The sequence below is a fragment of the Capricornis sumatraensis genome, chromosome 4, assembly GCF_032405125.1.
Source record: "Capricornis sumatraensis isolate serow.1 chromosome 4, serow.2, whole genome shotgun sequence".
Classification (NCBI taxonomy): domain Eukaryota; kingdom Metazoa; phylum Chordata; class Mammalia; order Artiodactyla; family Bovidae; genus Capricornis; species Capricornis sumatraensis.
The window spans coordinates 19794246-19815138 of record NC_091072.1 but is presented as its reverse complement, the minus strand read 5'-3'; the positions used below and the strand labels follow the sequence as shown (position 1 = coordinate 19815138).

The following is a 20893-nucleotide window of genomic DNA, read 5'->3' as shown; positions in this document are numbered from 1 at the left end:
CTTGAAATTACATATGTGCTTTGAATTGTATTCCTACTAGACAGCAATTTTTAGACACTCTAAATTAAAAGGAAATACATAAAGAGATTCATTAGCACAAAGAAAAAGAGGAAAATGAATTATACATGAAGAAATAATAAAATGCATAGCATTCTGGAGCCATTTTGGATCGGCACATGTCAATATACCCAGAGCACTTTGTTACATTATTGCACAGTCTGGTGGAGGTTGAACATAATCAACCCTGATTTGTCAAGAAAGGTTAAATTATGTTTGGAATAATCCATTTTTGAATGCATAGAAGTGTTTAATGTGTTTCAGAAAGAAATTCCCTCAAGAGCAGAGGAATTAAAATGCTAAATTAGCAGTTATGTTGAAAACTTGGCTATCTAGAGTGTTTTAGTCCTTGAGTTTTCCAAGAGAATTAATTTTTATGGCTGCAGCTTTTTAATAAGGCTAAGTGATAATTTTTATGTGAGGGTAGTTGATTAATTTACAGGAGCAGAATAAGCCCCTAAAATAATAAAAGTACCAAAATATCAAAACCACTTTTTCTTCAGAAATGTTTCTTAATATTTGATAGGAAGTGTTATATTTATATTAAAATTATTTCAAAAAATTTATTTTTGTTGTTTAAAATTAGTACACAAATTTGATCTCTTCATTCAAGAAGCTTTTGTGTTTAATACCTGCAATCTCTTTGTTCATCTACATTTAGAAATGGTAGCAAATGTTTCTCAAAGGCAAATTCTACAGTAAAGTTGTGGATAATACAAAACTAAAACCTAATCATGGAAAAACCAATTAATGTTTTGAGCATCATGGAAGGGTCGTATGCATGAAGTGATATTATATCACAGGTTAATCTAAGCAGCTTTCTAAACAAGGAAGCTCTGAATAACCATCTACTGAAAAGATAGTAAAATTACAGAAATCTAGTTTCTGCTAAGAAATTCATAATAGCACACACAGAAGACATGAAATGTTGACACAGATTTCATTATTATTGATGTCAGTTCAGTTCAGTCGCTCAGTCACGTCCGACTCTTTGCGACCCCGTGAACCACACCACACCAGGCCTCCCTGTCCATCACCACCTCCCAGAGTCCACCCAAACCCATGTCCATCGAGTCGGTGATGCCATCCCACCATCTCATCCTCTGTTGTCCCCTTTTCCTCCCGCCTTCAATCTCTTCCAGCATCAGGGTCTTTTCAAATGAGTCAGCTCTTCGCATCAGTGGCCAAAATATTGGAGTTTCAGCTTCAACATCAGTCCTTCCAATAAATTGTCTTACATATGTTTCCGATAGAAATGTCGCTGCCCTGTTTTGCTAGGTGTTTACAATAAAAAAGAACTGACAGTAGACAATAAAACTGACACTAAGGGGTCGAGTTAATACATTCCAGATGAGAAAACTAAAATGTACAGTTGTCATGTGGTTTCTTGCCCTCTTACGTAGCAGAATATATCCTAGTAAGATGGTAGTTGCAAGATGATCTGAAATTGAACATCTACTTCTATTTCATGGGTTTGCTACTTCAAATAAAGATTTTTTTTTGATTTACATTTTGAAAAACTTGAAACAATTTCCCAAAATAAAATGCCGTGAAATAATTTTCCCCCAAAATTGCAAATATATTCTCGTTTCCTCAACTTTAAAATCTTTCCTCCATATTTTTCTGAAATAATAAGCATCCTTATATATCTGCTCAGTTAAAACATAGATAAAAGTATTTGAACAAAATCAGTAGTTATGATGATAGTACACTAGCCCATTACATTAACCTTAGAATAAGGAAATGAAAATGATTAAGTAAATTAAGTGAATGTGCAACTGTGTTGAATTTTTTTAAAGCTAATATTATGCTCAGGAAAGGAGCAAACTGGTCTTCCAGATATTATACCTCAATAGCTCTCTTATAGTCGTCCTTTTTTTTTCTAAAACTATTTCTCATGGAGAACATTTTCTTTAATATGCCTGAAACACCTCCTAACTGACCTATGAACCCTCAGTGTCTGTCTTGGAATAGACTGTGCAAGAATCAAAGACAAATTAAGTTTTGACAATTAAATTAATAATTAAATAAACTATTAATGGCTATATTATTTAGATTGTTCTGATTTAATGGACATTTCTGAGTCTGTGATTATATAGCCGTTAAGTAGAAGCTGAATTAACATGCTGCTGCTACTGTGATCATGTTCAGAAAGATTATTGGGTGAAGTATTAGTCTAAGATTGAGAAGTGAATGTTTTAAAATTTACTGCTGATTTATAGCTATGTTAGATCATATCCCTTAGTCACACATAAGACTAGCACATCAAATATAAACTCAGCTGCATTGTGATCCATTCAGTACCTTGTCTCTACTTGACTCTTTCCATTCTTACTGTCGCCGTTTATGTACGTTTGCTCTCACCATCCTCCTACAATAGTCCTGTAACTAGTCTTCAGTGTCTCCCGGTCCTAATTCATCGAGCTACCAGGTTAAGTTCAGTTTTCATTAGTTTACTCCCCTGCTTTTTTTTTTTTAAAAGAGTGACTCCCTGTTCCTATTCCTTATAAAATCATATTCAACTCTACAAGCTAACATTCAGGATCCTTTAAAATATAGAATAAATTTATTTTTAAAATTATTATTCAGTGCTCCCCATTCCACTTCATCTTCCCAACATACACTCTAAATTTGACATCGGTCACCCTTCTCCAAATATGTATTCCATTTTCCTGCGCTTCTTCCCTCATACTGATAATTATCTAAACTCCAGTCCATCTCCACATGTTAAAATTTTGCCCAAAACTGTGTGGCCAAGGTTCTGTGTGTCTTCATGAAATCACCCCATATTATTCCAATTAAAAATACTGTCAAAGAGCAGAGATTCTAGTCTGAGCTTTGCCACTACATACATAGTTTTAGAATATTAGGCAAATTATTTGTTTATTCTGGGTCTTAACTGAGTCATGTATAAAATAAGGATATCAAACTAATTTATCTTGCCAAGCCTGCCTTCAGGTTATATTTAGAATCAACAAGTGTAAGTCAAAGATCCTTTTTTTTAACAGTAGTTCTTAAGCTGTAGTAACTTCACAGACTTCAGCAATTCTGTGAAAACTATAAAACTTGAGGCAAAAGTTTGAGTTTATCTTACAATATGCGAAGAATTTTCTCCCTAGGGAGAGGGTCTAAAGCTACTTTCATTAGCTTCTTAAAATGGTTCATGATGCCCAAAAGGTTATCATTTCCCTAATCTAAATCTTTTATTAACACAGACACACTCAAGGGCTCTGTCCCTCTCTCACTGTCAATGGTAAATACCTAAAAGCTTTAAGAACATAGTGCCTAGGTCGGTTATCTTCTATTAGAGATCCTCAGCACCTTTTCCTTACTATGCCTGACAGTTGGTGTGTGCACAGGTGGTGCGCCTCCGTCAGCAGCAGTTGCGCACTGCAACGTGCTGAGTAAGTTCTTCATCATTTACGCTGTGGACCTGACGCCACGTCCTGCAGGCTTGGCACCATCCCTCGCACACCAGCTCCAATTCCATCGCTGACGTCCTACTATTCCAAGGTTCAGTACGTGATTCAGTAGTAGTAGCTGTAGTATACTTGGCATGTTACAGATAGTAAATATTTGTTAAATGAATAAATTCCTTCATTCAAGGGAGAGCTAATAAATGAATGGTATTTTTAAAAAGAGAGTTTGCATGAGAAAGATTATGCCCAGGATAAAATACCATTACTCAGGTTGCACTAAGGTTAATTAACTCTTAACTGTGAATAAGAGATTTAGTGATACTTCAGGGAAATATAAGAAAGAAAAGTAAGTTAAGCATGAGCAGCTTAAAGAAGTAAATTGTAATTGCTGCTTCCTGAAAAGACCAAAATTGCAAAGTTACTGTGTCTTTCAGAGACTTTGTTAACAGGACAAAATATACAAAGGATAAAATACAATCCTACACAATAACAGTGAAGACAGGATAGTTCTTATATCATTCATGCAGTAGTCACTTGTACTTCTGTGTTAACTTTAGTTTCCTTAATTTTTTATATCTAATGTAAGAGGGCAGCGGTCTGACAATCCCAAATAGGTATCTCTCCAAACTCCAGGCCCTCAGTAGGCTGATGCATTGAGAGGCCAACCATCCTGATAAGAGCAAGGACTGCAGGAAGGCAATTTTCTTTTCACAGATAACAATCTGATGCCTATAAATCAAAATATGCTTTGTTCATGTCTTCTTATAGCTCTCAGCTCACAGGTACTGCATACAAAACAGTCCTTGAATGAAGAGGTCAATTTTATTAATATATATTCTGCCTATTTAAAAAAATACAAAAGCTAGAACAAGTGAGCTGTGAAGAACTAAAAGCTGTGCAGTTAGCTCAGTTTAGGTGAATTCTTCTCACAAACAGGCAAGAATGTGATTTCTAGCTGTGAGGTGGGATTTCTAGCAGTTCTGTCATATTTCTCATTAGTCAACTTCTTCTCTTTTGTTCTTTTTCCTTTCTATAGAAGGCATGTTTATATTCCAGAATTAAGAATTTTTCAGATTTTAAAAAAGATGTGATTTGGCAGCTTCTTATAGAGTTTAACATTTCCTGTACATTTTAGCATCCCCGCACTTTTAAGTATTTACTCGGGAAATGATGACACAGGTCCATACAAAATCCTGCCTGAATTTTTAGAGGCTTTATTCATGATCGCCAAAAGCTGGCAACAACCCATATATCTATCAGCTAGTGAATAGATAAGCAAATTCAGGTGCATTCATATTATATAGTGCTACGTAATCAAAATGGTCAAATACCGATATGTGCTTCTCCAGGGGACCATCCTGACCCAGGGATCTGACCCACATCTCTGTGTCTCCTACATTGGCAGGAGAGTTCTTTACCATCTGAGCCACTGGGGAAGCCCTGGTTTTGGCCAGTGAGTGTTTGTAGTTATGTCCCAAATTTTAATACTTAAGATTTTTAAGGAAAAAAAAAATTTAGTGAAAATTCTTGAGTTACATTCCAAATACAATTGACAGTAGCCTGCCAGGTTGCTCTGTCCATGGGATTTTCCAGGCAAGAATACTGGAATGGGTTGCCATTACCTTCTGCAGGGGATCTTCCCGACCCAGGGATCAAACCCGGGTCTCCCGCACTGCCGGCAGACTCTTTACTGTCTGAGCCACCAAGGAAGCAAATAAAATTGACAGAATGTCCGAAACAGGTATAAATTATTTGAAACCCTTCTTGTTGTTTATTCGCTAAGTCGTGCTCTACACTTTTGCGACCCCATAGACTAGCCCACAAGGCTCCTCTGTCCATGGGATTCTCCTGTCAAAAATGCTGGAGTAGGTTGCCATTTCCTTCTTCATTGAAAAACCCTGCTAAATGTCCATAAATGGGATATGTATTTAAGATGTTGCTGGGTCTAAGTGAAGACATACTACTGCATACAAAGAAAATGGTTGTTAACAATCATCTATTGACTGCATTATTTTCTTTTTTTGTAGAATCTTTGTTACAGATGTAATATTGTGGTTTTGAAATATTTTAGGACTTTTTTTTGTAAACATATGTAATTGTTGTCATAAATATTATAAGATAGGATAGTTGTATTTGGGAGGGGGAGCTTTTATCTTTGAAAATTGATTTCAGCTGCCCTGGAGGGATTGAGACATCTCCATTTTCCTAAAAAACTGGAAAATTCTGTTCCAGCTATACTGTTTGGACAGCACAACTTCAAGTTTATGTTGCACAGGTTGAATGTTAGCTAATTAGAAAGATCAAAGTTGTAGACGACAAAAGATAGAAAGGATCTCCACCAGGAAAATACTCTGTTGACACCTAAAATTTTAAAGCCCTCAATTTTCCCATGTTTAGCACTGATATGGAGTGTTTAATTTGATCACGATTCTTGACTTAGCCAATGCATGAACTTTGAAACCAGAATCAGAATGAGCCAGGAAGATTGATAGGGTTCAGAAATAGGAAGTAGGCATTGAGAACTTTTAATACTTTGGTACTTTTTTTCCCAAAAAAATTGTCCTGAAAATGTTCATGAAAGATTTCAAAGAGAAAAATAATAAATTCAGTTAACAAGTAATTGAAATAAATAATTCAAAAAGTAATTGCAGAGAGAGAAGTCAGGTCATTCCTAGGGTCATGTTCCTGTTTGGTAGATATCAAAGACCTAGCTTAACATCTTGAGATTAGATTATTTCCTGGTGCGTCAGTGAAATTCCTTCCACAACTACATACCTGTTTTTAAATTTTCAATTCTATTAGTGAAAACACAATGGATTATGTCACTTCTTCCTAAATTGTCAGTTTAGTTACAAGAATCAGTTCACCTCTTGTATTTGTTGGCACTTTAATGAGAAAATACCTATATGAGAATGATCAATTCATGGTCTTGGCACTCAGCAACCTGAGTCCCTAAACTTGTTAACTGAGATTCTTGATTGAAGTCTTTACATAGCTCTTCTCTTGAGAAACCTAAAGCATGAGAAATTAATGCATGCTATGGGAAATGCAAAATGCATTGATCATTTTAATAGACCTGGAATACATTTTCTCCATTCCTATTCTTTTGGTCCAAAATGTTAAACTAGAATGTAAAATTTACATACCTATTTTTGGGTGGGGGGCCCCACGTTTACAAGCTCATGTGAAAGTTCACTACTTTAAAGTAGTTTTGATGGAAATATTTGGCTTGTGTTATATAAATATGTTTGGCCTATTTAAAGCTAGCTGTTGTCATTGTTTTTAAAACTATTTTGTTGCTATTACTGTTTTGTTACTCTTTTCTTTTGTTTCCGTCACTTCTTCCAAAACTCAGATTTGGTTAGTTTCTGCTCACATGTTAGCATTTTTCAGGGCTTGACAGATAGTGAATAATACTCAGTGAAACCTTAGACAGTTCATTTAATTGCCTTGGCATCAGTTTCATTAACTGTAAATGAATATGTTGATGATCCCTTAGGACAGCAATTCTGAAATTGGGGATGAGGTGACAAGAGAAAGGTGACTTTCAAATTACATCCCCTCTCATTGCATATAACAAAAGATGTTACTGATAGGCATGTGTTATGCTTGGTTTCAAAGTAGAGAAAAGAAAGGTTACAATTCATTTTTAGTCCTTTATTGCTCCTAGAATTTATGATTCTGTGTTCATAATCTTTCCATATTGTTCCACCTCAACAAAAGCAAATGACTCATTTTTAGAAAATTTAGTCTGCTTTGAATCCTGTCAGTTGCTGAAGAAAGGGACAAAAACACTTTAAGATGTTGAAACTGAGATGTCAGTAATTATGACTTCTGTTTATTGATTCAGTTTTTCTTCATTTTTATCCACAAAGTAATTTTACCTTCACAGTAAGTGAAAGAGAAGTTGTTTCTAACTACCTCAGAGAAATACAAAGGGGAGTTTTACTTTTATCCTTTATTTTTTAACTTTCATTTTTAACCTTCTTTCTGACAGCATACTCTTTAACACAGTGACTCATATCCCTGTCCCCCACTGTGTATGCCTGTGTCTGTGTGTGTGTGTATTTGTCTTTCTATGCATCCTGTCAATACTTATACTAATAAACCATTTTTACTAATAAAAACAGTTCAGACTTTGGAAAGTAAACTTTGTGGCTTGCTTTTTTTTTTTAATCCCACTTATTTTATTCTAATAAAAAAAAATATTTTTTAAGCCATCTATTTTATCCTTTCCTGAATGCTATTATCTTGACTATAATTGCCTGCTTTCCTTTCTGGCTGATCCATTGCCAGCCTTTATCTGGATGTGGTTAAAGAATATAAATGCTCCATAAAGCACCAGAATCTCAGCCAGAATATTTTCAGATTTGCAGCTAAAATGAAATAGAACAAGGGGTTTAGCTGTTAAGTAGCTCAGATTTGTTGTCAGAGTGTGTGAGGGACTCTGAATTCATTATGCTAGTCGTCCCTGCAGTGTAGCATTTGAAAAATCGCTTCCACTGTTTATGGATTGTGGTCCTCGGGCACCAGATAGTGGATGTTGGAATGTATTGCAGAAAAGCTGATTAAAGTACTAGGATCTCTAACTGTGAGAGTAGGAAGTCATTTGTAACACCTGAGTCTGACGCCTTTGGTTGTACTTATATGTTTCCTTTTGAAAGCTTTGGTTTATTATCGGTTTAACTATGAGGGAATAACTCTTCCCTCCCCCCCACCAAGAAAAGTGCCTTTTGGAGAAAACATCAGTAAGCTATAGTAGATGAGAATTTTAGGTAAGAGGATTGATTTGAACTTTGAAGATCCCAAATTCTGTGTGATTTTCTTTCTTAGGTTATTGGAGTCATGCTTCACTGTGACTTTAATTTTAATAGTAGCTGCTTTCAGTTCTCAATTTCAGATTACTGTATCTCAGGAAATGTATAACTTACTCCAAAATATAAGCTATGCTAGAATTTATTGTTTTCACCTCCCATTACCCCCACTTTGGGCCACTTTGCTCTCCAACAAAAAGTTCACTGGCGTGAAATATGGAACAACTTTAATCACAAAACTTTTACAAATCTTTAAATATACCTTGCATTCTCCGTGTTGAACTATTTCAGTATTTTCTCATTGTTTTCAAAATAAAGTTCAAACTTCTTAGAGTGCTATTCATGTGATCTTTCTGTTTCTTCTCTGCCTAGTTTTTACTCAGTCCCCTGTAAAATGTCCTTTTTTTCAGGTGTAAAGTGGCCATTTCCTGTCTCATTTCTTTTCCTTTGGTTGCTTCCTTCTCCCCCACGCTTCATCAGAGTATCACCTGGTCTTACTTTAAAAACCCTGCACAAGTTTTCCCTCTTCCAGGAAACATTCCTTGGACTAAATTAGCCTGCTCCTTATTTATCCCATTTAGATTGGCCTTTAAACTCTTTATAGCGCTCTGTAAGACTCATTTCCTACTCTCGTCATTGGTTTACTTGTTTGTCTTGTTTAATAGACTATTATTTCTTGAGTTCAGAAATGATAATGTCTTTTTCAGTTTTGAACCTGGCCTATAGGCCTTTCAAATAAATGTTTTTTTACTAAATGAGTGACTTTTATAGGTAATTCCATAATTTAACTTATTTTGCTCTTGATTCTTAAGGCATTTTGAGGGTATGGGTCAAACCATTTTCTCAAAAGGATCTTAAATTGACTCACTTCCATATTGCCACCTAAAATATTTAATAAGGGTAGATTTTTGTCTTTGGAAAGAAAAGAACCTTATTTGCTAGGGGATTATAATATAGATTTCAAACTGTCAATCAGTTGAAGAATCTGGGATATGATATATGGAAATTGGAAAGGCAAACTCTTATCATGAAGCAAGCATTCTAGCTTATTCACATATATTGTTGAACCCATGACTTCATTGGTATATAAAATTCTCTTAGGAGAGAATAGGTATTTAACAACTTTTTGCTGGTTTGAAAATTACTGCTCACAGTTTCTAGATTTTAATAAAATCTTAACCCAAGAATCAAGAGAAATGTTTAAACTAAAAAAATATTTGCTAATGAAGGGTTATAGAATTTAAACATGTGCTTAATGGTCCGGAGATGTCCTTAAAATATTTGCATCAGTATTCCACATTCTGTAGCAGAGCAAACAAAATGCAAAAAAAATCATGTTTATAAGTGATAAGATTTTTAAAAGTAATTAAAGCTTATTTCTTAATAGAATTATAACATCTTAATCAAAAATTTTATTTCTTATACATATATATGTATACACACTTAATATTTGCCTTCATATAACTATTTGCTTAGACATTTTATGTAATTATTTCTTTAATGATATAGCAAACTGAGTCAGCATATTATAGCTGAATCATGGTCCTAGCTGTTCTTTTTATTCATTCAGTGAGCAAACTCTGTATTATTAAAATTCCTTGTCCTTCAATTGTGCTGGCAAAGACTTGCTTTTTAGTTCTTGAATGCCCTAAGACATTTGTGTTGAAAATTGTAAAGTATATACCTATTTTCAGTCTTTGGTATGTTAAGCAATAGAATGGAAAAATATTATCCACATCTTAATAGATGAATGTCTGCTCATTCTCAGAGACCCTAGTCTCCTTTTAAAAAAATATTTTTAAGATTTATTGTTTTTAAAATTTGGTATTGAATTTGCATAAAGTGTAGATTGCAGCATGCTAGAATATTACTGTCATTTAAGAACATATTCATGGGTTTTTAGAGCACTGCCTCCAAGGGGTTCATAGCATTTGGTACGTAGTTCACGTATTTCTAGTCTACAGACTTACCCTATCGAGGCAAAGGCTTCATGATCTTGATTTTTTTTTTTTTCTACTGCTATAAAGCTCAGCAATGGTAATTAATGGTTGTGTGGATTTTTTTCTTTTTTTGGAAAAAAACTTTCCATGTCATTAAAATAAAATTGAGGATTTTTGAAGACTAGTAATTTGTACCTTTAAACAGCCACATTATTTTGCTTTTGTCTCAGAATGTATTATGCTTCACAAGTATACTGTGACAGTCTGAATAGAAAAGGGGGGAGGGGACATTGTCTTCAACTGGCATGCTGTTATCAGAGGGAATGTGTTTCTGGACACAAGATTTAGCATTCATTGGTCGTCTGAAGAAAGCTATTTCATCTGAGGATTGGACAAGAAGCTGCGTCAATTTGCTGCCCGTCTCCAAGGCACTGGTGATGCTGCCTGCACAAGCTGGCTAACGTCACGGCTCCATCACCCAGCGGGGTGTGGACTCTCTTTTTCTGTTCTTCTCTATTTAATTCTCTATTTGCTGCCTACTGCATTTCTTAATCTGTCTTCTGCCAAATGCTAACAGCATGATATTTTGCAATCATCTAGGTGAATACAAGAAAGACGAACTCCTAGAAGCTGCTAGGTAAGTGATTCCATTCATTTTAAGTGAGTATCAGGCATTTAAGGGAGAAAAAGGGGAGGGCAGGTAGAGGACTATAAAAATTAAAGCATGTTATTGTCTTGCTTGGATTTTATGAGATAATGTGGATAAGACCTTATATTAAATCTTTGTATACTTTATTTTGCAGTTAGTGTATTAAATGAGACTGTCTTTCAATATGGTGATGATTGTAAGGTTAATTCTATTTGGAACATTTCTTACGGTACCTGCAAACCCGAGTTGCCCAGCTTTTCGGTTCATATTCTCGGAGTATTTAAATAACTATATCTGTATTTTCTCTAGAAATTTTTCTAGCCAAGCTTGAATGAGGGGCATAAAGTAAATGTTAAAATTCTCATCCATTTTCTTTTGTTCTTGTTCATTTATAATTTAATTGCTTAGCTTTTTACAACATTTTGTATGTTTATTTAACTCCAGTGTTTTAGATCACTTATCAGACTAAAGTTTGTTTGTAATTAAGAACATGACTTTATGCAGATAAATAAAGCAAATAATAATGTAGAAAGCTCCCTTATCTAAGATATACCACTATATGATGATTAACAGGAATTAATTAAGAATATATTGATTGAATTAAGTATATAGCAAAAGACATTCATTCAGAACCATAAAAAAGAAATTAAAGAAGTCATATGATTTTCCATTCTGTTGTGGAAAATATCCATAAATATTCATAAGAAGCACTATAATTTTATAGGAATTGACTTACTACCTTTTTGTAGGAGTGGTAATGAAGAAAAACTAATGGCTTTACTGACTCCTCTAAATGTGAATTGCCATGCAAGTGATGGGCGAAAGGTAAGTCATTTAAGATGTAATATTCCCCTTCAATGATTCTTTTTGCTTTGCAGTAAAAATTTTTGAAGTTGGCATATATGTGTGTATGTGTATACATATATATACACATACATATATATATGGCTACATTTCACTGGCATCTTTTCACTGTAAATGAAATGCTGTCGTATCTGTTATTGGCAGTTGTGACATATTCATAGAGCTGGTGAAGCAAGGATTTTAAGCCCTTTCTCTTAAATGTCAGACACTGAAAGTTATTTGTTAAATGGAACTGCAGCTTTTGCAGTGATTACGATTATAACAACATATATTATTCTCTGTATGTGATTGTGAAAATTAAAATTTTTTGTTTATGTCCTAATTACCCATCTTTGTTAGGATATATGTATTTTTTGTTTCTTTCTGGCGGAGGAAAATTTGTTTGCTGATAACCAATACTTTTTCATGCTGAGAAAATGCTAATGATTTTTCAGGTCTGTTGTAACAGCCCTGCTTTTTTTTTCCCCCCATTGGCTAAGTTTTCATCATTATATATTGAAAGAAAGTAGATTAGAGCAGTGAGAAATATCTATATTAATACACACTTATCATAAGGTAATATATGAAATGGGCAGTTGGTATCTTCATTCTCTGCTTAGTATTCGTGCTGAATTTAGACTGAAAATGTAACCCTTTATATCCTTTGGTATTTAACTGCAAAGTTTTGCAGTGGTTTACCTAAAAGTACTTTGTACTATAAAGTCTTTTTTTAAATGATGATTAATTTTTTAATGTTAAATGATAGCTTTTATATTTTTAAAACCTAAAACAATTTTAAAGTAAATGTAGACACTGAAGAAAATTATCTTGTACCTAATATTTAAATAATTAACTGCTTTGGAATTATTTATATCAAAAATATGCTATAGATGGTATCAGAAGGATGATACCCCCTTAGAAATAATGAGCTGTTTTGCATTTTAAAAAATCATTTTTCTCTGAGTGATAATTTTATAGATTAAAATTATACAGCTTTCCTGACGCCTCCACACTGTTATCCCTATCCTAATGTAATTCATATAATAGTGGCATTGAATTGAATCCTTCTGAATATATGTTGTTGTTGAAGATGGCTTGAATATTATTTCGCGTGGCCAAACATTTATCCATCTAACACGTCTCCATTTTTCTCTGAATAAATAAAGAGAGACTTCTGCTTTCTTGGAAAGTTAAACTATGTATAAATTAAGCTATAAATTAGCAAAGATTTATTCAGTACTATGAATGACTTTGGGGAGATGTTTTCAAATGATAATTTCTCATTTTCCCTTCAGTTTTGAAGTTGCTTTGGAAATTTTAACTTTCTTGAGTTACTTTGAGTTCCAGATTTTGCTTGTATCCTCCTAGTAGACAGGTGACTTTTATCACTATGCACAAAAAGGCTGTCTTATCTGTAAGTGCAGCTATATCTTTAGACAGAATTCTCTGAGAACCCAGCCTGCTTCAGTTTCTCACAGCCATTTTAATATTACAAAATTTATGTGAGATTACTGTAACAGGAGTCAGTTTCAATCCCAGCCTTATTTCTCCCTTCCTCACCCTTATACCTTGACAACCCCATTTCTGGCTCAGTAAATCATGATAAGTAAGGAGCATGAACTCTGATAACTAACAAATTACCTCTTCTCTCTGCCTCAACCCTACACAAATAGGTAGAACTTCTTTATTTTTCCTTTTCCCCAAGGAAGGATACCCTTTCCTTATTCCTGTAGCTGAAACTAATATATTCCTCATTCAAATTCCTATGGTTCTTTTTCTGTATTACTCTGTGGCATTTACCACAGAGTTCTTGAATTGTAGTTATTCATACATATCATTTTCTTCTACTCATCTGTTAGCTCTCTTTTGTACAGGAGTATGCCTGGCACTTTGCATGTAAGAAGCTTAGGCTACAAATATGTTCCCCGATGAACATAATTTTATCCTGCGAGTGAAAAAAAATCATCTGTACTCTTTGCCATGTAGGAATTTAACTCAGAAGTATATGAATGGGAAATTGTGTATTTTCTGTTGTTATATATTATTACTAGTATTATTTTATTAATTTATTTTTGAGTAATTATAACGCAGAGGAGAATTATATATCTTAATAGGTAGAACATTTTAAATGTCTCAGATATTATGATTATACTGAAGGTCTCATAACATATAAACAATGCAATAATTTTCCAAAATGTGCCTCTATACTGTTTCAGATTATCAATTTTCTCACATTAGCTAGAAAAAGAAAATTAGACTTAAGCATTTATTAGGTTTTGGTGCTATGCATAAAACATAAAAAATCATTCGATATTGTTCATCAATATGCAAAATGCAAATAAAATTTCATGATTAAAATTGAATAATGTGCATATTTAGATACTACCCTTATTTATGGCACAGAGCAATTCTTATTAGATGTACCACTTTCACTGAAGCCATAGAATGGTAGATAATCTAGGTGCTGAGGGAGGCTGGGAAAAGATCCTTTAGTTATGAAAATCTCTTTGTTTTCTTGCTGTTGATGTCAAGAGAATGTGTAAGCAAATCTAGCTGCTAAGTTACAAGTCTACCTGATATATTCAGTATTTTTCCAGGCCATTTAATTCATTTATTTATCTAGAATTAAGGAAGTCAGATTGTATATTAACAAGAGGACACAGATGCTTTACGTGTATAGTAAGGTATATGAAGTTTCATTTCTTGATTTGCATTTTAGAGCACAATGCAGAATCAAATTCATTTTTAATAGGTTTTTAAATGACTGTCTTAATGCTTAACTGAATCTTTGGTTGGCTCTGGTTTTACTATGATTCCTGGTTTGTAAATTTTAAAAGCCCATGGAAATGTCAATTTTGAAATGTTTTTAGAAAAGAAATGATCCTTATATACAACTAGTAGGTGGAGAAATTGCCAAGTAATATGTAGGGGTTTTAGACTTTAGTATTCCTTTTTCAAGTAGTATGTGGGCTTATACAATGACAGTGTAAATTTTAAAGTCTCCTAATTCTATACTGTGACTTGATGATTATCTAATTAGGTAATAATCTGAGTGGTTAAAATTTTTATTTCCGACAGACATTTGGTTTTCTAACCTGTAGAGTCTGAAAATAGTGAATAAGGTTTTAAGTAGTTTGTATTGTTATATTTTGTTTTATTTACATGTGAATCAAAGCAGAGCTTGACTTCTCTAAAAATTTCCAGTTGTTGTTGTTGTTTTCCCTAAGAAGCAAAGGCAAAAATGTTTTTAGTAATATTTTGTTTTAAAATGCTACTTTCATTTAATTATACGTGTATTCTAATGCTGGCCATTTTAGAAACGTAGGGCATTGATATAGTTAGACATAGCATTCCAGTTTCCTATTTTGAATTGTAGTGACCAGGTCCTTAAAACAGATTGCTTCCCTTCTATAATTCTTGTATTTTTGAACTTATATTTCTTGTCCTTTAATCTCCTTTACAGCATTTTCTGTCAAGATCAGATGTTTTATTAGCAATTATCCAAATATTCTAGTCTTGTTTGATATGTAAATTTAAGATGCTGGTCATCTCGTTTTTCAATATTAATTTTTATAAGGATTTTACAATGCATGAAAATAATATTTGAATACATCTCAAATTATTCCAACACTCAACCCTTTCCAGAATTCTTTTAGGTCTCTCTGTGTCCCTTTCCTGATTGCCTATATCCCCTTCCAAAATAAATGTCCTAAATTTATCCCCTCCTTATAACTAGGAATAAGTTGAAGTTTGACATCACTATATGTATTCCGAAATATGTATCTTTGCATTCAGTTTCTATGCCCACCATTGCTATAATTGTACATCACTAAATATTGAAAGTAAGTAAAGTTTGGTTGGAATTTTTATTTTCAGTGTAATTTCTGGTGGTTTCTCTCTGCTCCTTTTGTTCATTCAGTCAGCACTCAATACATACCGTGTATAGGTCACTATGCTAATGTCATGGGAGCTAATTGTGTATTTAATAGTATTGGTTCAGTTGGAGTTCAAAATTGATAGAATGATTAAGATACTATCCTAGACATTGAAACCAGTGCCTAAAGATGTGATTCCTTTTGCTATGATGCAGTTATACGATGTAGATTTGAGGTGAGGTTTGGGTTTTTTTTTCCTAGCTCTTTTATTTTGACAGCATTAGTATTTAGACATGTATGCTCTTCTGTAAGAAACCACAAATTTAGATTTAGAAAGACAACTGGAGAAGCATGTTTTAAATTCAGAAAGATTACTGAAGGGTTTCTTTAAATGTCCAATTTCTACTGTGTAAATGTTTGCTTCCATAAAATAGTTAATAATGAATAAGACTCTGGAAATGGAGAAAAGTAAAGTGTTTAAAAACTATTTTTTAATGGAGATCAATCAGAAAAAAAGTAGAGTTTAGTACCATCCCTCGAAGATACCATAAAAAACTGTGAGATAGAGTTGAAAGAGCAAATAGGCTTTGAGGCCAAACAGATGGATTCTGTTCTCTGCTTGTCTGCTTTCTAAGCGTGTGGCTATGGCACTGCAGTTTTCAGTGTATTCTTTACCAAATAGGGATATTAATTCCCGTTCCACAAGACATTTGAGAGGATTAAATGAAATTATGTGATTAATATAACCCACAATAGAACCTCAGTAAATTAGATCCCCACTCCTTTGATACATTTTTTAAAGCTTTTGAACATATTTAGAATAGACATATACATAGTTTTGGAGCTTCCCAGGTGACACAGTGGTAAAGAATTCACCTGCCATTGCAGGAGACGCAGGGGGTGCAGGTTCAATCCCTGGGTTAGGAAGATCCCTTGGAGAAGGAAATGGCAACCCAGTCCAGTAGTTTTTCCTGAGAAATCCCATGGACCGAGGAGCCTGGCGGGCTATCATCCCTGAGGTCACAAAGAGTCAGAGATGACTGAGTGTCTGAGCATGCACATACATACCTCTGAGTACTTTAACAGTCCCTAGTTCTCCACTTAAACTGTATATTATCCAAGCTCAGTCCCAGGTGGCATTTGGATAAAGTGTAAGTTACCAGGTAATCTGTAACACATTCAGTTGAATTAATTGTCTTGAAACTTGGTCTCTGTTCCCTGCCCACCCCACATCACATGTAGTCAATAAATTTATTTTTGCAGATTATAAATTGAGAAATGTGTTCATAAGACACATATGCCCATTTTAAGACTATCTTTATTAAAAATTAATATCTGGCTGAAAAATAATGCCATGATGTTCATTTGAATTCCATTTTAAGCACATCCAGTGAGGTACAAAGGATAAATAGGATTAGTGCAATGTTTTTTGTATTCATACTTAAATTTAGGATTATATGGATTTGCCATATTCTCATACAGTATTCTTGGTGAACAGCTTTCTCCTTCAGTGTAAGTCTTCTCTAAATATCATGTTGGAATGGATATTAACAATCCTCACATTGTTACTTTGAAGATCCCTCAGTGAACCAGGCCTCTCTTTGTTTATGATCTTGACTGGTCCTTTCCCACACAACCTGTGAACAACGACTAGGACTGCTTTGATGAATAAAGTTGAAGTGATGCTATGCCAGGTTTGGGACTAGCGCATGGAATGGGCCTGGTAGCTGCAGTTTCTTGCTCTTGGAATACTCTTTCTTGGAACCCAGATGCCACACCGTGAGGAAGCACAAGCAGCCGTGTGGAGAAGTTCACGTGGAAAACGAAGAACTGAGGCCTCTAGCCAAAAACCCCCACCAAGCTTGATTAACCATCTGAATGGCTCTTTTTTTTTTTCTTTCTCTTTATATTTCTTTTTAAAAAAAAAATATTTATTTAAATTGGAGGCTAATTACTTTACAGTATTGTAGTTGTTTTTGCCATACATTCACATGAATCCGCCACGGGTGTACATGTGTTCCCCATCCCGAACCCCCCTCCCACCTCCCTCCCCATCCCATCCCTCAGGGTCATCCCAGTGCACCAGCCCTGAGCACCCTGTCTCACGCATTGAACCTGGACTGGCAATCTGTTGCACATATGATAATATACATGTTTCAGTGCTATTCTCTCAAATCATCCCACCCTCTGAATGACTTTTAACTCTCCACGTGTCCTAGACTTTGAGCTTCAGTTGAGTGTCCAGTCTAGCCTCCAGGTGACACTAACCATCCTAACACCTAGTTCATACCACACAAAGCAGAAGAACCAGCCAAGTAACCTACCATTTTGGGAGTAGTGTGTTATGTACTAGTAGCTAACTGAAATATCCTATGCGAAAATATAGCTCAGTGCCTATTATATAACTCAGTGCATATTATCTATTGGGCAAGAAAGTTTGTGTCTTTTCTCAGGTGGATTACTGAAAATGGTTCTTTCTTAGCTACTTGGAAGAACAAGTGAACATTTTTAAATAAATCACCAAACATTTATTTCTTTTGATATGCTTACTTATTTTATATCTTACAATTTAAGATACTTTCCCCTCAGAATGCAAAAAAGAAAAACACAAAATTTATGCACATCTTTTTGGTCATGACATTGCAGGAAAAAGCAGAACATTGAAGCCAAAAGACCAAGTTTTAAGTTAAAATTATTACTAACTGTGTGATCGTGGCAAGTTTTATTATATCTCTTGAATTCTCGATCTTTTAGCTTAAGAAATGATGGGTTTGGGCCTCATGAACTCAGATTTACCTTTCAGCTCTAACATCTTAAGATTTTTATGTGTTTTGTTGTTTTTCATCAGAGTTAATAATACAGAATTGGATTATATAAGAGTCAGTAGTGTTACATGAGATAAAATACACCTGATATCTAGAATAAAGTTTACATACAGTATTTTTCACCTTTAAGAAAGTCTTAGTGTTACCTGAAGACACATGTGTAGATCCCTGTGGCTTTTAGTGGCCTTTATCATCCTCCTCTGTTCTTGCCAAATCTTGGTTTAGAAAAGGCCAGAGCATTTTTTAATTTCCAGCTTTTCTGGCTCATAGTTTAGATGTTGCTTGGGATTATAGGAAGGTCAAAGTGCAGTTAAGTCTGCATGAGGGAACTCTTCAAATACTTAAATTATGTATCTAATCAAATCACTTCTTTTAAGTACATCTTACTGAGTAGTGCGTGTCCTACTGTAAGGCAGAAATCACTGAGAGCAAAGTGTTCTTGCCTGCTGATGTTGGGATATACTGTATAAAATCTTTATGCTTGTGTATATTCATTTTATAACAATAAAGGCTTAAATGCCTTCTTTATTTTTCATTAGGGAATCACTTCTACTAAAACAGTCTCTATTTTGTCTAGCATGACATCTCTACTGGTGAGGGTAATTAGTACCCATGCCAACCATGTTTTGTTTCTCTCTTTGAGAAAAAAATTTTTGGTAGAAAGGGATATGTGTTAAAAGGCAGGTGGTAAAACTTAGGAATTCAGTTTAGCTCAGCTGAGCCACGCTCTTCTGAACTTTGGTTTCTCCTATATGCTCACACTAAGTCACTAAGTTGTGTTTGACTCTGCAGCCCTGTGGACTGGAGCCCCCTAGGATCCTCTGTCCTTGGCATTTCTCAGGCAAGAATACCGGAGTGGGTTGCCATTTCCTTCTCCAGAGGATCTCCAGGGGTCGAACCCTCATCTCCTGCATTGGCAGGCAGGTTCTCTACCAGTTAGCTACCAGGGAAGCCCCTGATTTCTCCTATACTCATATCCAAAAGACCCAAGTTTCCTGCAGTTTTCCATATAGATGAGTTGAGGGATAAAAAAAGAAGTGAGATGAAATCATTTTGCTATGAGTATGATTCATTATTAAAATTCAATTTAGAAGCGAAATTACAAACGTGACACTTCAGTATAGACTTGTAAGAATCTAAAGTGATTCCTCTGTCTCTCCAAATGAACCAAACTTTATAGGGTCAGTTAAATTACAACTGCAGCCATAGCTTGAGAAACATCCATCTGGCTGGCAGAGTGTTAAGGGAATAGGAGATTAGGAAGAAACACAGAAGGTCACTCTAATGCTATTCCTGGTTCCTCAGTAGTGGAATTGTCAGTGGCGTTATTTACATATAATTATTTATCAATTATTACATGATAAAGATATTTTAAAATAGTTCTCTGATGATTATGATTGGTTATGATCTCTTTGGCCTAAACTGTTCAGTTAATATCATGTGAAATAGAGTGTTCCCCATCAGCTCTTAAATCCTTTTAAGTGAACGGTGAACCTTAGTCTGTGAAAAGGCTTCCTTAGTTACAAAGAAAGTCTGGTTTCAGAAACTCGTCTGGCCTAATGAGAAGCAGCAAAAAGTGGAGAGTTCATTATGGATTGAAGAGCCTTGATATTATCTGTAGCTTTGGATTGGTATTATGAGAAAGAGTTGTTTGGCCATCATATAAAAACAATGTAAACAGTTCATTCATTGTGTACCACTGTCTGGTGCCTCAGTTAGCTCAGGCTGCCATACCATAGACTAGGTGGTTTAAATAGCAAAAGTTTATTTCTCCCAGTTCTGGAGGCTAGGAAATCCAAGATCAAAGTGCCAGCTTGGTCAGTTTCTGAGGAGGGGATCTCTTCCTGACTTGTGGAGGGCTGCCTTCTTGCCAAGAGAGAAAAAGAATTCTTGGCTGTCTGTTTATAAGGGCACCAATCCCATCTGGAGGGCTTTTACCCTCATGACCTCATCTACCCTGATAACCTCCTGGAAGTCCTATCTCCTGGAATATCCCGTCACAGTGAGGGCTGGGGCTTCAACATATAATCCAGAAGGATGGACCCAAACATTCACCTGGCTATTTTTGTATGCTGCCTTTTTTTTTTAAGTATAATACTCGCTCATGAAATCTCCACACACACACAAAAGCTTATTCATTCATTCCCTCACTTTCTCAATTAATTTAGAATTATAAAAGGAAATTTCTAAAAGTATTAAGAATCTAAATAATATTCTTTTTTAAGAGAAGACTATTTTCAGTGACTAATAAAATGTCCTTCTCTGATAAAAATGGCATCAAGAGTAAAACTTTAAAAACACTATAAATACCATTCATGATTATTTGAAATACATATTTGGGTAATCAAATTAGTAAATTTGGAAATCGACTAAATATTAAATACTTTATATGTTGATTTTTTCCTTTTGTAAAGATTTTTTTTATTTTTCAATACTAACATGATAATCCCCTTCTCTGAATACCATAAAAA

General features: G+C 34.6%; 1 protein-coding gene across 1 annotated transcript in view; it reads left to right on the top strand.

Annotated features, from left to right (window-relative positions):
* Nucleotides 1-20893, top strand: part of TNKS (tankyrase) — a 149558-nt gene that overhangs the window by 65807 nt on the left and 62858 nt on the right. The window contains exons 4-5 of the mRNA XM_068969716.1: nt 10831-10867; nt 11629-11704. Of these exons, the coding sequence (XP_068825817.1) occupies nt 10831-10867; nt 11629-11704 (113 nt within the window). The remainder of the gene's footprint in view (nt 1-10830; nt 10868-11628; nt 11705-20893) is intronic.